General features: G+C 49.8%; 1 protein-coding gene across 2 annotated transcripts in view; it reads right to left on the bottom strand.

Moving 5' to 3' along the window:
* The window catches only part of adam10a (ADAM metallopeptidase domain 10a), a 52,581-nt gene that overhangs the window by 10,819 nt on the left and 22,926 nt on the right, over positions 1-18,836 (bottom strand). Inside the window, exons 1-7 of one of the 2 annotated variants that reach the window (XM_076997206.1) lie at positions 13,388-14,474; positions 10,144-10,262; positions 8,194-8,352; positions 4,504-4,604; positions 3,724-3,891; positions 1,162-1,254; positions 365-548 (exon numbers count right to left, since the gene is read on the bottom strand). In XM_076997206.1, the coding sequence (XP_076853321.1) occupies positions 365-548; positions 1,162-1,254; positions 3,724-3,891; positions 4,504-4,604; positions 8,194-8,352; positions 10,144-10,246 (808 nt within the window). In that variant the 5' untranslated portion in view covers positions 10,247-10,262; positions 13,388-14,474. Of the gene's footprint in view, positions 1-364; positions 549-1,161; positions 1,255-3,723; positions 3,892-4,503; positions 4,605-8,193; positions 8,353-10,143; positions 10,263-13,387; positions 14,475-18,836 lie in introns of those variants that run through there. The other variant, XM_076997199.1, reaches the window with a different exon arrangement.

Raw genomic sequence — 18,836 nt, 5'->3', positions numbered from 1 at the left:
AATTTAATTTACATTTAAATCAGAATGCATGAGGGGTCTATGGCAAAAGATACATTAGAAACAATATTAGCAATAGATGCACATAAACCCATCCCACCCCACTCCAGTCCAGACAGCCAGACAGCCAGGGCAGCAGGGCAGCAGTGTGCCTGGAGGTTAATGGAGAGTGTTTCAGCACAGCTGAGGCTTCATCACAGCCTCCTCTTCCTCCCACTCAAATCTACACAAGGATCTCATTACAGATAAACGGGCAACGTTTTATACAAAGACATACGGATGTAAAGGAGTAAACAGCTGGGTACAACCGCAAAAGATGAAGTATGGAGCTTTGTGTGTGTGTGTGTGTGTGTGTGTGTGTGTGTACCTGAGGCAGCTCCAACCCAGGCCAATCCCAGGACCCCATCGTCAAAGTCTCTGTCTGTGAACACGTAAGCCAAGCAGTACTCATCGTGGTTCTGCTCAGAGTTCAGCTCCAGAAACTTCTCCACGCCGATGTTAGCAAAGCGAAACGGGTTAGAACTGTCCTTCTCTTCCTTTGTGCCATTGATCTGAGAGAGAGAGAGAGAGAGAGAGAGAGACAGAGAGAGTGAAAGAGAGCCATCTTCCAGCACGTTCTGAAGGACCAACCCTGCACTTACACAGCAGGGTAACTATGTACTCTTTTAAGAGCACGACCCTCCTGACCAGCAGGAAAGGAAACCCAACCCAACCCAACCTGCAGGCATGAGGCACCCGGGTAGAACAGAAGCCCGGTCTGATACAGGCGTCCCTATATAAGACTGTTTCTGTGAGACAGGCGTCCCTATGTAAGACTGCATTTCAGTGACGAGAGCCATAAATGTTGACATTAAATGATGCCAAACTGACAAATTCATGGTGCTGAAAGCAGATATTATCTAAATGAAAGGTTTATCACACAGAAACACACACAAACTATGGCTCTGCCTGTATTTAGTTTGACAATAAAAAGCGGCAAAAATTAATGAAATTCACCAGTGCAACAACTCTGTTTTTGTGCTTTAGGTAAACTGGATTTGTAACAGCACACATCAATATGCAGACACAATAGTGGAAATGCTCTATCCACACACACACACACACACACACACACACACACACACACACACACACAGGGACACACTCATGAACACAAACACTTACCTTAATCCTCTTCACCATGAAGCTGATGTTTCGGATGCCCTGGAAGTCTGTGCCCTGGTAGATGGAGTCGATAGCCTTCACGTGACTGGATATCTGTCAGAACCAACGCACCAGTCAGTACAGGACTCCACAAACCGCACAACACAACTCATCTCTGCCATGAGATGCCCAAAGCACACCGATCCCACAAACAAGAAAGTTCTGTTGTTGACTGCTGGCTTCAGAATATTCCAGAAGACCTGACGAGCCATATCAAGCAGTGTGGGAGTGACAGAACATTCTACAATTGTGCCAAGACACACACACACAGCACTCAAACCTGCTGGTATTTGTCTGTGTGTGCGTGGGAAAGAATGTCATGTTGTGTGTGTATATATTGCAAACTATTTTTAATGCATTCACGGGGGACCGTTTTTGCTTTTTTGCTTCCAAACTAACGGATGACCAGCTTTGCAAATTTCTCCTGGTTTAGGAGTGCACACGTTAACAGCAGGCATGCAGGCACTGATGCATGCTCTCTGTCACCAGTAGCACGTTTTTTCAAAAACAAGCATGGTCTGATATTGAGAATCGCTATATATGGTGTCCTAGGCTTGTGAAAATTTCACTGCTTCCTCTAGGAGATTGGAGCACCAGAGAGAGAGAGAAAGAGTGAGAGAGACAAACAGAGAGAGAGAGAGAGGGGGGGGGGTAAGTGAGAGAAAGAGAGAGCGTGAGCAAGAGAGAGAAAGTGAGCGAGAGAGAGAGAGCGAGCGAAAGAGAGCAATCAAAGACAAAATAAAACTGGTATACATCATGGTATCACCAGGCTCGTCTGAACCTGTGTAGAAAACCCACACAGGTCACAAGGTTGTGGCAGCCTAACCCACAGGACCAGAATCCTCCACCTCACTCAGGGCATCACAAAGTACACGAGACCTGTGAATCCTGAAGCTGCGTGTTTCTTTGTTGCTCGGTTTATCTGATGCTAGGGGACACATTTGCAGGGTACCTGTGCTACGAGGGCGAGGGGTACCTGCGCTATGAGGGCGAGGGGTACCTGCGCTACGAGGGCAAGGGGTATCTGTGCTAAGAGGCCGAGGGGTACCTGCGCTACGAGGGCGAGGGGTACCTGCGCTAAGAGGCCGAGGGGTACCTGCGCTACGAGGGCGAGGGGTACCTGCTACGAGGGCGAGGGGTACCTGCTACGAGGGCGAGGGGTATCTGCGCTACGAGGGCGAGGGGTATCTGTGCTAAGAGGGGTATCTGCGCTACGAGGGCGAGGGGTATCTGCGCTACGAGGGCGAGGGGTACCTGCGCTACGAGGGCGAGGGGTACCTGCTACGAGGGCGAGGGGTATCTGTGCTAAGAGGGGTATCTGCGCTACGAGGGCGAGGGGTATCTGCGCTACGAGGGCGAGGGGTATCTGCGCTACGAGGGCGAGGGGTATCTGCGCTACGAGGGCGAGGGGTACCTGCGCTACGAGGGCGAGGGGTACCTGCTACGAGGGCGAGGGGTACCTGCGCTACGAGGGCGAGGGGTATCTGTGCTAAGAGGGGTATCTGCGCTACGAGGGCGAGGGGTATCTGCGCTACGAGGGCGAGGGGTACCTGCGCTACGAGGGCGAGGGGTACCTGCGCTACGAGGGCGAGGGGTATCTGCGCTACGAGGGCGAGGGGTACCTGCGCTACGAGGGCGAGGGGTACCTGCGCTACGAGGGCGAGGGGTACCTGCGCTACGAGGGCGAGGGGTACCTGCGCTACGAGGGCGAGGGGTATCTGTGCTACGAGGGCGAGGGGTATCTGCGCTACGAGGGCGAGGGGTACCTGTGCTAAGAGGGGTACCTGCGCTACGAAGGCGAGGGGTACCTGTGCTACGAGGGCGAGGGGTACCTGCGCTACGAGGGCGAGGGGTATCTGCGCTACGAGGACGAGGGGTATCTGCGCTACGAGGGCGAGGGGTATCTGCGCTACGAGGGCGAGGGGTACCTGTGCTAAGAGGGGGTACCTGCGCTGCGAAGGCGAGGGGTACCTGCGCTACGAAGGCGAGGGGTACCTGCGCTACGAGGGCGAGGGGTATCTGCGCTACGAAGGCGAGGGGTACCTGCGCTACGAAGGCGAGGGGTACCTGCGCTACGAAGGCGAGGGGTACCTGCGCTACGAAGGCGAGGGGTATCTGCGCTACGAAGGCGAGGGGTACCTGCGCTACGAAGGCGAGGGGTACCTGCGCTACGAAGGCGAGGGGTACCTGCGCTACGAAGGCGAGGGGTACCTGCGCTACGAAGGCGAGGGGTACCTGCGCTACGAGGGCGAGGGGTACCTGCGCTACGAGGGCGAGGGGTACCTGCGCTACGAGGGCGAGGGGTACCTGCGCTACGAGGGCGAGGGGTATCTGCGCTACGAAGGCGAGGGGTACCTGCGCTACGAAGGCGAGGGGTACCTGCGCTACGAAGGCGAGGGGTACCTGCGCTACGAGGGCGAGGGGTACCTGCGCTACGAGGGCGAGGGGTATCTGCGCTACGAAGGCGAGGGGTACCTGCGCTACGAAGGCGAGGGGTACCTGCGCTACGAAGGCGAGGGGTACCTGCGCTATAACTGCCTCCTTGGTGCCGTAGTATCTGAGGAACAGGTGGTCAGTCTGGATGAACAGCTGGCAGGTGTTTCTCTCAGCCTGGGCGGCACGCTTCTTCCTCAGAATCACTGGCTGGGATGCGTCTTCCTCATCCTCTTCCTGCTGCCGTCTGCTACTCTCCTGCAGGGGGCGCACAACAGGAAACACCACAGTGAAGAACAGAGTCGCAAAGTCTGATATCTCCAGCCGGCTTTTTATCTCATGTCTGTCAGAGTTTAATGTTCTTGAGACTCCCACACACAGGAAAAAACGCAATGAGCCAGCATTTGGGCTCCCTGGGTCAACTTTAGAAACCTGTACTGACAGGACACGTTGTGGCGCTACAGCACTGGTACAGTCCAGGAGGTTGGGAGCTCTCTCTCATGGCAAAGAACTAGGAGAGGCAGAGTTTCAGGTCTGAAATGTCAGAGCTGAAACGGGAGTTTACAGCACACTGGGAAGCCTTTGTAACGGGCCACCACGCCCAGTTCGAGTCACTCCGGAGAGAATCTCCCCCATGGGGGAGGGGAGTGGGGAAGTGTGCCAAAAAGCTCAAAGTCTGGTGTTTTCATGCGACTCCTGGACATCCCAATATAACTTAATCATGTTCCAGCGCTCTCATGAGTCTGAGGAGTGGGAAGGAGTCACAACACTTTGGACAGAGAAAAGACAAACAATGAGGATAAACAATCATCTCAGTCTCAGACGAAGAACAAAACACCCCTACAGTTCTACGGTCAGTTAGGGACTGACCTCTACAGTTGGCTCTGTGGCGGAGGCCTGGTACTTCTTCATCCTTTCGAAGACAGAGCGGTCGGCACAGCCGCCCTCCTTGCCGTACTTATGAGGGTAGTCTGGGGGAGGAAGAGGAGGGACACACATATAAGAGCAGCCCAGATGTGAGGGAGGTGCAGCTGTGGATGAGAGCACAGTCACTAGTCATTCTGAATTGCAAACGAACACGTGATATTTCCAAAACCTGCTGCCACCTGTTTCAAGGTTAGACCTTAATGGAAGAACCGCAATATATGTGTTGGGGCAGGATTTACTGTGTGTGTGTGTGTGTGTGTGTGTGTGTGTGTGTGTGTGTGTGTGTGAGAGAGAGTGTGCGGCTTCACTGCGATTGTCTGGCGGAGGTGAGGAACTAATGAGATCCTGGAGAATCACACAAACTATCCCCCCCCCCGTCTTTTTGTCTGCCTCTCCCAGACGGTTGGCTTCTCTCTCCTCTTACGCTACAGTCTTTGGGCTAATCTCCTTTGGCACCGCCCCTGGAGCTGCAGCACCTTTAGCCCCTCCCCCAGAGTCAGAGCAGAGACACCTGGCTCCGCACCTTCGCCCGAACAATGCGTCCCCGCCCCGCTCCGGCCAGGAGAGAAAGACGAGCGGTTATTTCAGGACGGCGTGACACGTCTGAAGGGGGCGGAGCACGATGCGGCGAATGCACAAACGAAAAAAAAGAGACGAACACGGTGACAGAAGGTGATGTGTGTGTGTGTGTGTGTGTGTGTGTGTGTGTGTGTGGGGGGGGGGGGGGGGGGTGGCTAGGCTGGGATGGAGGTGGTGGGTGGGGCACAGGAAGGAGGCTTGTCCAATAAGGCACTCAAAGAGCAGGCCTGATGACGTGAGGCTTCGGTCACACCTGCTGTGGGCTCTCTGGGTTCTACAGGGGGGCTCGGGCCCACACACACCCCCAGGTCCACAGGGAGCTCTGGGTTCTCACACACCGGAACTGTAACGTCTGTATGTCTATGACTGTGTAGAGCACTTACATTATTCACCACTCTCCACACACACACACACACCCACCCACACGCACTCACACACTGCACTCACACACACACACACACACACACACACACACACGCACATGCTGCACCATCAGATCGCCCTCTCAGTGCTTTTAAGCCTCTTTCCATTTGACAGTTTCTTTAGAGGAAAAAACGCATTTTAGCAACATCTTCACTAAATCTCCTTGGAAGTGCTGTTTATTCTCTGTCCTTCTCACACACGGCCTTTATCCGAGTTGGCGAAGAACAACAAAACAGTCGATTTTTTTCCAACCGTATCAGTCTGGACGGCACTTCCAGTGAAAGCAGACTGGGGCGCGATCGCTTAAATACTGGACATGATGAATCAGCGCAGCGAGGGTCCTCTCTGTTCCGAGATGAGCAACAGAGGAGAAGTGAGCGGGGAGACGGCTGAAGGAGTGGAAGAACAGATGGAGAGGAAGAGGAGAGGAAGGGATCATGGAAGTAAACAGGGAGGGCGCACAGACGCTGGAGGATGAAGAGGATGAAGGAGGACCGCGCTCATGGTCCACCTGTCTCATCAGTTCCAGATCTACTGGGGGGGGGGGGGGGGGGGTGGGACGAGAGAGAGAGTGAGAGAGAGAGAGAGAGAGAGAGACAGACACACAGAGAGCAGTTCTGTCCTAGCCAGTGTGGTCTCCTACAGCGTGTGGTCTCCTACAGCTCCTCTCTGCCTCTAATGAAGAGCAGGCAGGTTTGAATCAGCGTGCCACTGTAAAGAAGGATTAAAGAAGGTCTCCCGCCTCACGCCGCAGTGCTCCGCCACGTCCTTACGCCGAAAACCCCTTTGATCCCTTTTGTTTTGAAACCTCTCCTTGCTGCAGACGGCAAAGCTACGCCAGGAAGAGGAGTGCTTTAATGACGCGGCCCGGCCCGATGTACCACTGTTAGCTCTACCACGGACATCTCATCAAGAGAGAAAATCTGCATGGCAAAGAAATAAATTACAGTTCAGAGAAGAACTCATGCAAACCAGGGCGTAACAAATGAGCCGCTCTGCTTTGTCCACAAGGGGGCAGTATGAAGAGCAGCAGGGGGCTTGCGACCTACAGACTAATGCATCACAGGGCTAAATAATGCATCGCTGTACAAACCTGAGGGTTTAGTTTTAACACTCTGGCGCTAACATTCAGAACCTACAAATGGCCTTGATTAACTGGATCAGGTATATTAGCTTAGGGTTTAAATGTAAACACGGCACACGAGTATATATCCAGAACTGAGATTAGGCAGTTAATCCAAACCCTGTGGGGACCTCTACAGAGAGTTTGATTTTAGTTTTAACACAACCAAATAAAAATGTTACTTTTGTTTTAAAAAACAATTTCTACGGGTACGATGGCGATGCTCTGAATGTTTAAGTGGCTGTCTGAACATGGGCGGTCATCCCGGAGTCGGGCCTGTGCCCATGACATCGCCCCCTTGTAGAACATGTAGAAGAGGAATGGCACCTTGTAAAGTCTGATCGGAGTGAGGAAGAGGAGGGAAGATTAAACAGCAGCGCTTGCGTGCGCTAGAAGAAGATAGTCAAGGAAACGTGGAGATAAAAGCAGAGAAGCTGGGAATGGAGAGGATACCACACACACACACACACACACACACACACACACACACACACACACACACACGATCTGCATACTCCATCCCCTTCATAAACTCTCTTTGGTGTTTCAGCCACATCTGAAAACATGTTTCTCTTTTCAGTGGTGGACACAGTTGAACCACAACCCTCCACCACACTATAACACACACTGCACTATAATACACACTGCACTGAGACACACTGCACTATAACACACACCGCACTGAGACACACCGCACTATAATACACACCGCACTATAACACACACCGCACTATAACACACACCGCACTATAATACACACCGCACTATAACACACACCGCGCCGAGACACACACACACCGCGCCGAGACACACACACACCGCGCTGAGACACACACACACCGCGCTGAGACACACACACACCGCGCTGAGACACACACACACCGCGCTGAGACACACACACTGCACTGTGTAACCCATCTAGAAACATTAAACTACCACTAAATTTGAAGTTCCAAGACAAAATTAACATGATCACAGCGCCTTTGTTGGTCTGTGCATAAGGTGAATAACTGACAGTAGCACACACACACACACACACACACACACACACACACACACACACACACACACACAAACAGCCATTCAAGGAAGCCGTCCTGCTTGTTGGCCTGCCAAGTTTCCAAAACACTTTAATCTCAAAACATCAACACACCCTGCATTCCTGGACTCACTCACTCTCTGTGTGTGTGTGTGTGAGAGAGAGAGAGAAAACATGTGTGGCACATACATAGCAATGGACAACTGGAGAAAACAAAGAGAAAAATGACTAATGGTGTCATTTTATGGGCAGTTTCCAAGTCTCTCTGGATCAAAAAAATTATCTCCCGTAATTTCAGGCTTGGAATCCATACGGGCTCTTTGCTCAACTGTAATGACAGTAAAATGCTCTCTGGTTCATATAATGGCATCAGTTCCTTGCATAACATATGCAAATGTGCTAAATGAAGACAGAACAGGTCCACAGTGCAAAAACTCTGTGTTCAGGGCTATGACACACACACACTCACCGATGTCATCCTCATGATAGATGACAGAATGAAAGGGTGTGTTCTGATCTTTGAGGTATCTTTCTGCAGGTTCGACGTAGTATGTGCCCTGATGACTCTGGATGAAGCCCTCAAACTTCCCATCCACAATGGAGCCATGGGTCAGAGTGCCTTTTTCACCTGAGGAATGAACACACACACACACACACACACACACACACACACACACACACACACACACACACACACACACACACACGGTTAGTAAGAAGTGACACACATGAGGAATGTTCTTTAAAGAGTGATGTAGGTAGTAGAACATTATGTAAACAAAAACACACACACAAACGTGTGATCGCATGTTAAATGGAATTATCTGTGCTATAATACACACGCAAACCTACCTATTAAACACATGCGCGCGCACACACACACACACACACACACACACGTGACATATCGCACTCTCTCCCTCACACACACACACACACACACACACACACACACACACACACACACACACACACACACACACACACACACACACACACAGTCTCTCTGCACCATTCTAAAGTACCACAGAAAAGCACGCAGTAAACCCTGAGGCTCCAGCGACAACGATCACTTCAGTCTGAAGTCTGGAGAGCCGACGCTAACGAGAGCGACGGAGACGACGTCTCTGGGCCAGATTTACCAGACCTGCTCCCACTGCGTGTTCTGGATGTTTCAGTGACCCAGTGGCTGGCGGCAATATGCACGCTCGTGAACCAGTGTGACCCACGGCCTTCAGCACAGCACTGGCTCCCCACCAAGCACCGCACATCTCCCTGTCTCGTGTGGACTACAATCCCATAATTCTCTTGTCCATTCCCAATCCCTACATTTCACCTGCTTCTACTTTTCCTTAATGTCTCAGAATTTCTCGACCCATTAACGTCTCGATCGGCGGTTCCGTTCCTTTGCGCGTGTCGGTTTTGCCCGGGTTTGGAGCCGACGTTTTGTCCGTGTTTTAACCTGCAGGCGTCTCTTTCTTCTGCTCACCAAGCCTGACAGCACGGTGCTGGGAAGCCCAAGGTCACCGGGGTGTTTCTCAGCGAGCGCCCGTCCCAGCACCCTGACAAACACGCGAGTCGCTTCGGATGAGAGTGTGTGCCGCATAACGTAAACGTAATGTGTGTAAACGAGCAAGCACTGCGTTAAGGGCCAGGGGAGCACGCACGGCTCCTACAGACCCAGGGGTGTGTGATCCAGGACACCAGAGCAGGGGACGAGACACAGGGCAGAGACAAAGCCTCACAGCACAAGATGATAAACAATCTAAGATCATGCTCAGTCATTTAGAAGGAAATAGGACAACCGTCAGTCATTTTAGTGCTCTCAAACACTGACAGGTTAGTTTTACATAGCATGTTGCCGTAGTAACTAACACACACTTATACTGAGCGCCATATCTGGGACAGAAAGACTGAGGTTTCTGTGAACTGCGAGTGCACAGATCTGGGTTAGCCGCTTAAACCGCATTATGGAGTACGCTCCCTGGACTCGGATGAAGAGCTCTCCCTCACGCACTGACAAAACACACACACACACACACACACACACCACACACACACACCACACACACACACACACACACACACACACACACACACACACACACACACTTTGATCTATGAATTTGGTTCCAATTCAATAAGCTCTCTGACAGAAGCAGCAGCCCACTACAAAAACAATTTCACAACATCAGATTCATTCTTTCTCTCTCTCTCTCTCTCTCTCACACACACACACACACTCTCACCCACGCAGCAGACACACTCTCAAAAAGAAAATAAATACATTCGATTGAAGATGTGTTTCTGTGGTTACCGCCGAGAGAGTCAGTACTATGGATATTTAGATTTGAGCATGTATGTGTGTGCATGTATGTGTGCATGGGTGGTGGTGGTGGTGGTGTTTAGAGGCACTGACCAAACAGCTCTCCAGTGTAAATGTGGGAGGTGTCGTATGGCATCTCCACCCCCGAGACCTCCACCTTCAGATCAGGAGCAAAGAGAGAGACATCCCTCTTCATCCGTAAGTGAAAATGCCTTAGAGAGAAAAACAGAACGAGACAGACGGAGATCGATTTACAAACATATAAACAGGACAACATCTTTCTGCACCTTAATTACTGTCAGGAGCTCTTATTAAATTTAAACTGCATGCTAATACATAATGCATACAGGGCACAGAGCTATTATCCCTCCACCTATCTCGAGTGCATCACACCGGGAGAACATTAGCAAACTGAACAGGAAGGCGAAGGCAAACGCACCTTTCAGCATGTGCTGATTTAAGAGACTCACAAGGCTTAGCATTAGGTGGGAGGACATTCACTGTGTTCTACTGACACAGTGATTAGCACCAGCGGTTTGTAGGGATTAAAGGACCGTTTCCATGGGTATTTTCGCCACCCTGGTGCTCGGGCCCCTGCCGCTGGTGACAGGGCCCACCCGAGAGTCCGGCGGGCGCCAGGCTGGAGAGTGGTACCACAGAGCAGGAACACACACACACACACACACACTTGTTTGAGGACTACTGCTGTTGCTGGAGGCAGCCACTCGACTGTAATGACTCAGGTGTCAGCACTAAATTGCACATGCATGCACGCCATACCCACATACACCCATCCACACACACACACACACACACACACACACACACACACACACACACACACACACACACACACACACACACACAACCAACGGACACGGATATTCATTCAAGAACAAAAATTGTGATTTGGATCAATAAGGCATTCGTTACACAGCCCTGTTCCACAAATGGGCTCGCCCTGCCAGATGGCTACGTAGCACTCTGGCAGAGACTATATAATTTCCATTTCCAAGCGTAATGTTAGAAAAGCATCATAAGACTACATTTCCCATCATGCCCACCATGAGTCACCAACTGGCAGAGAATGTGATGACTCGGAGAGCAAGGTCTTGTCACTTGTGTAGTGAATCATACTTAAAGCAATGATACAAACCCTAGGAACTAGACTAGTCTTTAGGCCTGACTGAACGGTGGCAATCGTTATTGGCAAGGCACGCAAACAGAGAGAAGAGAGCTGTGAGGCGTCTCCGTGTGTTTAGACAGACTCTAGTGCGCTGGGAATGACCACAAAAACAAAAGGACTTAATGAGGAAGACGGCCGAGTGCAGGACAGCAGTAGCAGTGGAGTGGGACGCACGCACACACACACGCACACACACACGCACGCACGCACCTCTATTAATGGTCCTGGGAACCAGTTGTACAACTGCAAATATGTCCCCCAGGACAGTGTGCCCACAATAATGTGGCACAGCGGAGCCCTGCGTGCGTGTGTGTGTGTGCTGAGAAAGGACGTGTCTATAAAACACACACATCTGGGGGTCTAGAAAAAAAAGATGCACTTGCACACTTCTCTAATTAGGCCCCACCCCCACACTCATGTGCACACAGGAAATACACATATACACCCTTTGAATACAATGAGGGGAAAAAAAATTAAAAAATAAACTTTAGAATAAGACAATAGCTGAAATATTTTAGGAGTCGGCTCATTATATAAAAATCCCAGAAGGGACTACAGACTGTGTATGTCTTAATTAAAAGTCCATTATTAGAGAGAGAGAGAGAGAGAGAGAGAGAGAGAGAGAGAGAGAGAGAGAGAGAGAGAGAGAGAGAGAGAGAGAGAGAGAGAGAGAGAGAGAGAGAGAGAGAGAGAGAGAGAGAGAGAGAGAGAGAGAGAGAGAGAGGGCGCTTCACGTTCATAAGCTACTACATTTTACTTTAATCAGGAATGACACATTTGAACGCCCTTTAGAGGTGATATAAAAATATGCACACTGAAAATCTATAGTTCCACATTGGTCCCAGTAGAAATGGACACCCACACCCAACAGGACCATATTTCTCAGATAATACAAGTAAATGTGCTTGACAACAGGATTAATTACAGAACACACTGATGGGAGAATAATGGAGCATCTCCACAAAGGGTTTAAGTCAGGGGTGCACAACATACGGCCCGCGGGCTGATAAATAATTTGGCCCGCCTTCTGACTTCGCGCCTGAATTTGAGTGATGAACCAACAGTGTTGTTTTTTGGGCTACTTTTTAGTTGGTCTACCGCGGGAGTTACAAGTAAACATTAAGAATCGATCGCGATATAATACTTAAATTTGTCTCGTTTAAGGCGTGCCGGGAGGATGGATTCAACATCCGCGCGGGCTTAATTCTCCTGTCAGTCTGACACTGTTCTGGTTCTGAACAGACCCCAGCGGATTCAAACATGACGACAACATGACCGTCTTCCGCGGACGTCTCGTCTCGGGTATTTTGCGGGGTGCCACAGGATATGGACACGTACCCCGCTGTGGCTTCCCTGTGGCACACGGCCTGCGTGATGCAGCCCGATATTTAAACACGCCGGTGAACACCTGATATGAGTCTGTCCTGCATTACTCTGACACATTATGTTTGTTTTGTTATGTAAATGCCGTCATTCACAGGAACACCTACAGAACCCTCGTTTGCATATTGCAGCCCTCTGCTATGTCAGAGAGATACTGCTCATAAATAAACAACACAGGCACATTCAAAGCTGGGGCACTGTCAGATCCATTAAGGAAAGATCTCTCTCTCTCTCACACGCACAGAAAACTTGCAGAAAATGACAGACACACGAGAGAAAAGAAGATGGAGAGAGAGAGAGAGAGAGAGAGAGAGAGAGAGAGAGAGAATGTACACTTGTATATACAGTATAGGAGAGAGGAGACATAATGAGAGATGGCCAGAGTCCCACAGGGCCAAGTGGACAGGTAGGAGAAACCATACCAGAGTTTAATTAAACACACACACACACACACACACACACACACACACACACACACACACACACACACACACACACACACACACACACACACACACACACGGCCATGGCAACCAATTTAAAAAGGCAGAAGAGCTGAACATCTGCCCTAATCAAAAGCCCCAAGACAAGAGAAGAGAGTCTCACGACCCGGGTCTCTAAACCCCACGGCCCGGACAGGAGGAGGACTGAGACTGCTCACCAGAAACCTAGCAGCCCAACACCCTCTTACTCTGCCCACACACAGAGGGAGCGTAAACACATCTATTTATACTCTCGATCAGTGCGGATCTGTGGAGTCAACAATACCTTTGCTGGTCTGCAACAATCAGGAAGACTGGTGGTCTGTGAAAGCAGAGATACAGAACAAAAACAAGCAGAAATAGGAAGCAGGAGTCATACTGATCACTCAGGTGACGCAGACAGAATGTGCAGACCCAACACCCTCAGGTCCCTCATAGTTACCACAGAACACCGCACACCCTCCCCCACACACACGGCAATCATTCAGCCAAGAAAACTACACACCTGTGTGCTATACAAGAAGTAGGAAAGAAAGTGGAGAGAAAGGGAGAGTGAGAGAGAGAGAGAGAGAGCGTGAGAGAGAGAGAGAGAGAGAGAGGAGAGAGAGAGAGAGAGGGTTGTAAGGGAGTACTACAGTGGTATGTGGCAAAGGGGCCACATTATCCAGTAGCAGGGCAAATCACTACACAACCACCTGACGTGCCTTCATTATAAGAGTGCCTTAACAGATGCAGCAGTGGCTTTTTGGAAAATATGGTGGACAATGTTACGTTCAGCCAAGTTTTTATTATTATTATTATTTTTTTTACACATGAAAAAAACATGGATTCTTTACCCCTCATAGATCATTTGAGCACATTTTAATACAATCTCATCTCAAGCATATGAAAACACGTGCACACACACACACACACACACTCTTACTACTTTTTTTCCTGCCGAGCAACAGGCAACTTTATGGCCTTGTCCACAGACCTAAGCCACTAATTATGCCCGTTAGCTCATGACTCAGAGGCTCATTAGTGCCCCATTCCTCCCAGCCCCTGCAGAGAATACTCAATTAACGTCATACCCCTGAAAGCACCTCCTAACCCAAAAACACACACACTTTTCACCACTAGTTCCACCTGCCATAAACTAACTACTCTCTCTCTCTCTCTCTGTGTCTGTCTCTCTGTGTCTGTCTCTCTGTGTCTGTCTCTCTGTGTCTCTCTCTCTCTCTGTGGTCTCTCTCTGTCTCTGTGTCTCTCTCTCTCTGTCTCTGTCTGTCTCTCTCTCTCTGTCTCTCTCTCTCTCTGTCTCTCTCTCTCTCTGTCTCTCTCTCTCTCTGTCTCTCTCTCTCTCTGTCTCTCTCTCTCTCTGTCTCTCTCTCTCTCTCTGTCTCTCTCTCTGTCTCTGTCTCTCTCTCTGTCTCTGTCTCTCCTCTCTGTCTCTGTCCTCTGTCTCTCTCTCTCTCTCTCTCTCTCTCTCCAATTGCTGTATACCCATTTTGAGAGAGATGGGATGGAAAAAAAGAACATCATAAATGTATAAACACGTATCTGGAGGACACGGGTGAATATCTGAGGCTTCTGCGGTGTCCATCAGCAGAGTTGTGAGTGTCAGGTCTCTCCCTGAGGGCCCGTGGTAGGCTGCCTCTCCTCATGGCCATGCAGGAGTGTAGATGGAGGGTGTCGTGCTTCCAAAGCTCTGCAAACACTCGCCTGCGTCTCCTCGTCCTCCCCCAGCTCCCCTCCCCTCTCAGGGGACGGTCTTTGGTTTTTAAGATTTGCTCTTCGATCACAAAAAGAAGAAATCAAATCTAAGGGCCACAAACAAAGTTCAATCTGGGCTTCAATCATCGCACCATCAAACACCTGCCTTCTGTTCTCCGGAGGTGTTCATCTGCCCTGCTCAAACAGAACAATACTGTGGGTATTTCCTCTATGGTTAATATAAAATAAATACATTTACAACAAAATCATAATATAAACCGCTCTGAAGAATTTTCCACCTCCTTAACACCTTAGAACTGGGTAGCTGGGCTAGAGCAAAAATGTAGACCATCTGTGCTCCGAGGACTGGACTGAACAACACCTTCCTTACAGTGTCAATAAGAATACAGAAAACCCCACAAATCACATGAGATGATGTGCAGTGATAGGACATGTCACACAGTAAAGTGAGTAAAGCTTGGCTCTTGCTTCTGCGTTAATGTGTTGGCTGTACTCTGCAAAACCCCATCCAGACCACGCCCATCCAGACCACGCCCCCCCCACCCAGACCACACCCCTTACATGCTGCCCGACACAGGGGATACAGAGCTGGCGATAATATAAAAGCAAAACAGCTTCCAAGCAAATTACAGAAGGCTTGAACAAAAGGGCTGACATTAGAACTGCATTTTTGCAAATTTATTCACAACACAAACAAATGGTAATGGCAAAAGAGCAGAAAATAAGAACAAATTTTTGGTTGTTTTTTTTTATATCCACCCATCAATGCAAATACCAGTTTTCCAACAACTTCTCTGTGCTACTGAGCAATTTATTCATCACTTTCTTTAAAGTTTGGTACGATGTCAGTCATGCACATTACAATGCTGCTACCGGCAGTTTGTTGTGAGATCCCGCCCACTGAGAGAGTTCTACCAATCATCAAATAAATAAAAAGCCGAGCATCCGGTTAGAACAACTATATTTGTAAAAGCGTACACTACAATCAGGCCAATAAATGCAGAAGTATTTTCCATATGCAAATCACGCTCACAATACCCTTGCAGAGCGCAAACAACACTCAGGATGCCCACCGAGAGGCAACAGCGTCTGGTCGGGACCCCAGAACCATGCTGTAAAACGCCTGTTTTGTCAGAAGCTGATCTTTGCTTCAATAAAGACGTGAGTATTTGAGTCTGCCGTAATCTCCCATTGAAGCCCGATGTGGCACAGTGGGGTCGTGCTTCCACTGACTACCTAAACAGATGCACACCCCACCTGGCGAATCTGCACTTTGAAACAAACGGCACTAGAGTTTAACGACGCCGAGGAGATTTTTTTAACACTCAGGACTGCCTAAAACATTTAACTGCAGTGTGACGAGTACTATGGAGTGACTGTTAGCCATTCGACTGCCATGTTATGATGAAAGTCCGGGGGGAAGAAAGAGACAGAAAGCACTGGTCCCTGACCCGGTCTGACAGAGTTCACACAGCGCCTGGAAGATGACGGACGGCGAGTTGATCCAAGACTGGGCACGGCTTTGCAGGGCGGACTGGAGCGATCTCCTCCAGATCATCACAGAGGCGTGGGAGCAGGAGGGTGAGGAACCCCTGGTGAACCCACGATACACCACGCTGCCCTTCTTCTCTACAGATTTCTGAGGTTACGGTTGGCTTCCCAGCACTACACGCTGTTCCATCTTTCCCTCTCGCTGTCTCGGTCTCACACACACACACACACACACACACACACACACACCTCTTGCATTTGGCTGCTGATCCTTACCATATGAAATCAGGCAGATTTATTTCAGAGGAGTAGATTCAGCACTCTGACAGCAGTGAGACTGGAGCACCGTGAATACTCTACTAAACCAGTGGAACACCGTACCAAACAAGTGGAACACAGTACCAAACCAGTGGAACACAGTACCAAACCAGTGGAACACCGTACTAAACCAGTGGAATACAGTACCAAACCAGTGGAACACAGTACCAAACCAGTGGAACACCGTACCAAACCAGTGGAACACAGTACCAAACCAGTGGAACACCGTACTAAAACCAGTGGAACACCGTACCAAACCAGTGGAACACGAGTACCAAACCAGTGGAACACAGTACCAAACCAGTGGAATACAGTACCAAACCAGTGGAACACAGTACCAAACCAGTGGAACACAGTACCAAACCAGTGGAACCACCGTACCAAACCAGTGGAATACAGTACCAAACCAGTGGAACACAGTACCAAACCAGTTTAATACAGTGCCAAATCCCCCCCACCCCACCCCTCCCACCCCACCCCAAAACACACACACCACACACGCACACGCACACACACACATACACACACACACACACACACACACTAAGAAATGTGTGTGAAAATGTGTGGAGGACATTATCAGGTGCAACAGCTGAAAAGGGAGGGTGTGTGTGTGTGTGTGTGTGTGCGCGCACCATACGTGTACATGTGTGTCATGACTACTGACACACACCCACAGCCCATTCATTGAGTAAGACCGACTGTGGGATTGTGAGAGATTTTGCACTGATGAGGAGAGTGACAGCGTCTTCAGCCAATCCATCCTCAGCACAGCAGTCAGGAGGAGGGCCTTGATTAGTTACCATGGAAGGTAGAAAATACCATACAAATCACAGAAGATAAAATCACTGTAGATAACAACAAGAGTACATCTGCTTCTGTGGAAGTTCACCAGATATCCATTTATCAATTATAGATTATGATATCCAGAAGCTGTGTGTGTGTGTGTGTATTATAGTGAGTTCCCTGCACAATCCATTATGTGAGCAGATCTACACACCAACTGGGCTTGCATTCCCAGACTTCATAGTCTCTAAACAGTTCGGGGTTTCAGTAGACCGAGTGGCTCCTGGGTGGCCCCCTCCCTCTGCCGCCGCCCTCTATGGTCTGCTCAAACTGCCTCCCCTTAACCCCCTGGCCCCCTCCCCTCCCAATACAATTACTGACGACTCAGCACGGCCAAGCCCCCCTGCACCACCTGCAATTAAAAGACGTCCTCTGAAACAGACAGACCTGTACCGGACAGACCTGGACCTGATACAGTTACAGTCAGAGTGATGAATAATGTCTTTAGGCAGGAGTGGTTTTGTGTTTTAACTGGGGACAGGAAGAGACATAATGGAAGACACTACTGACAGGTTTACAGGAAAGTAACAAAAGAGGCAAATCTGGATGGAAGGTGGTGTGTTTATTTCAGTGGCAGAGAGAGAGAGAGCATGGGTGAGAGAGGAAGAGTGAGTATGGGTGAGAGAGAAGAGTGAACATGGGTGAGAGAGAAGAGTGAACATGGGTGAGAGAGAAGAGTGAACATGGGTGAGAGAGAAGAGTGAACATGGGTGAGAGAGAAGAGTGAACATGGGGTGAGAGAGAAGATGTGAACATGGGTGAGAGAGAAGAGTGAACATGGGTGAGAGAGGAGAGTGAACATGGGTGAGAGAGAGAGTGAACATGGGTGAGAGAGAGAGTGAACATGGGTGAGAGAGGAGAATGAACATGGGTGAGAGAGGAGAATGACATGGGTGAGAGAGGAGAGTGAGTATAGGTGAGAGAGAAGAGTGAACATGGGTGAGAGAGAGAGTGAACATGGGTGAGAGAGAGAGTGAACATGGGTGAGAGAGAGAGTGAACATGGGTGAGAGAGAGAGTGAGCATGGGTGAGAGAGAGAGTGAGCATGGGTGAGAGAGAGAGTGAGTATGGGTGAGAGAGGAGAGTGAGTATGTGTGAGTACACTGTGTTCTGAGAGTCAGAGTGTGAGTGAGAAAGCGTGAGGGATAAATGGGAGAAGCAGATTCAGTGAAATGGCAGCCTAAAGTAGGTCAGGGCACAGCAGGTGAGCTCTGAAGAAAAGAACCTCCTATTATCCGGGCGCCTCACCTGTGCCGGACCCACCTCCCCTGGCTCCGCCTCTCTATGAGTGTGGGGGCGGGGGCTTATGATATAAAGGGCATGCGTGTGCTGCTAGATCACGGACGTAGCACAGAGCAAGGATG

Source organism: Brachyhypopomus gauderio, chromosome 1, assembly GCF_052324685.1.
Source record: "Brachyhypopomus gauderio isolate BG-103 chromosome 1, BGAUD_0.2, whole genome shotgun sequence".
NCBI lineage: Eukaryota > Metazoa > Chordata > Actinopteri > Gymnotiformes > Hypopomidae > Brachyhypopomus > Brachyhypopomus gauderio.
The sequence above is the reverse complement of the archived record's forward strand: the minus strand, read 5'-3'. Positions and strand labels throughout refer to the sequence as shown.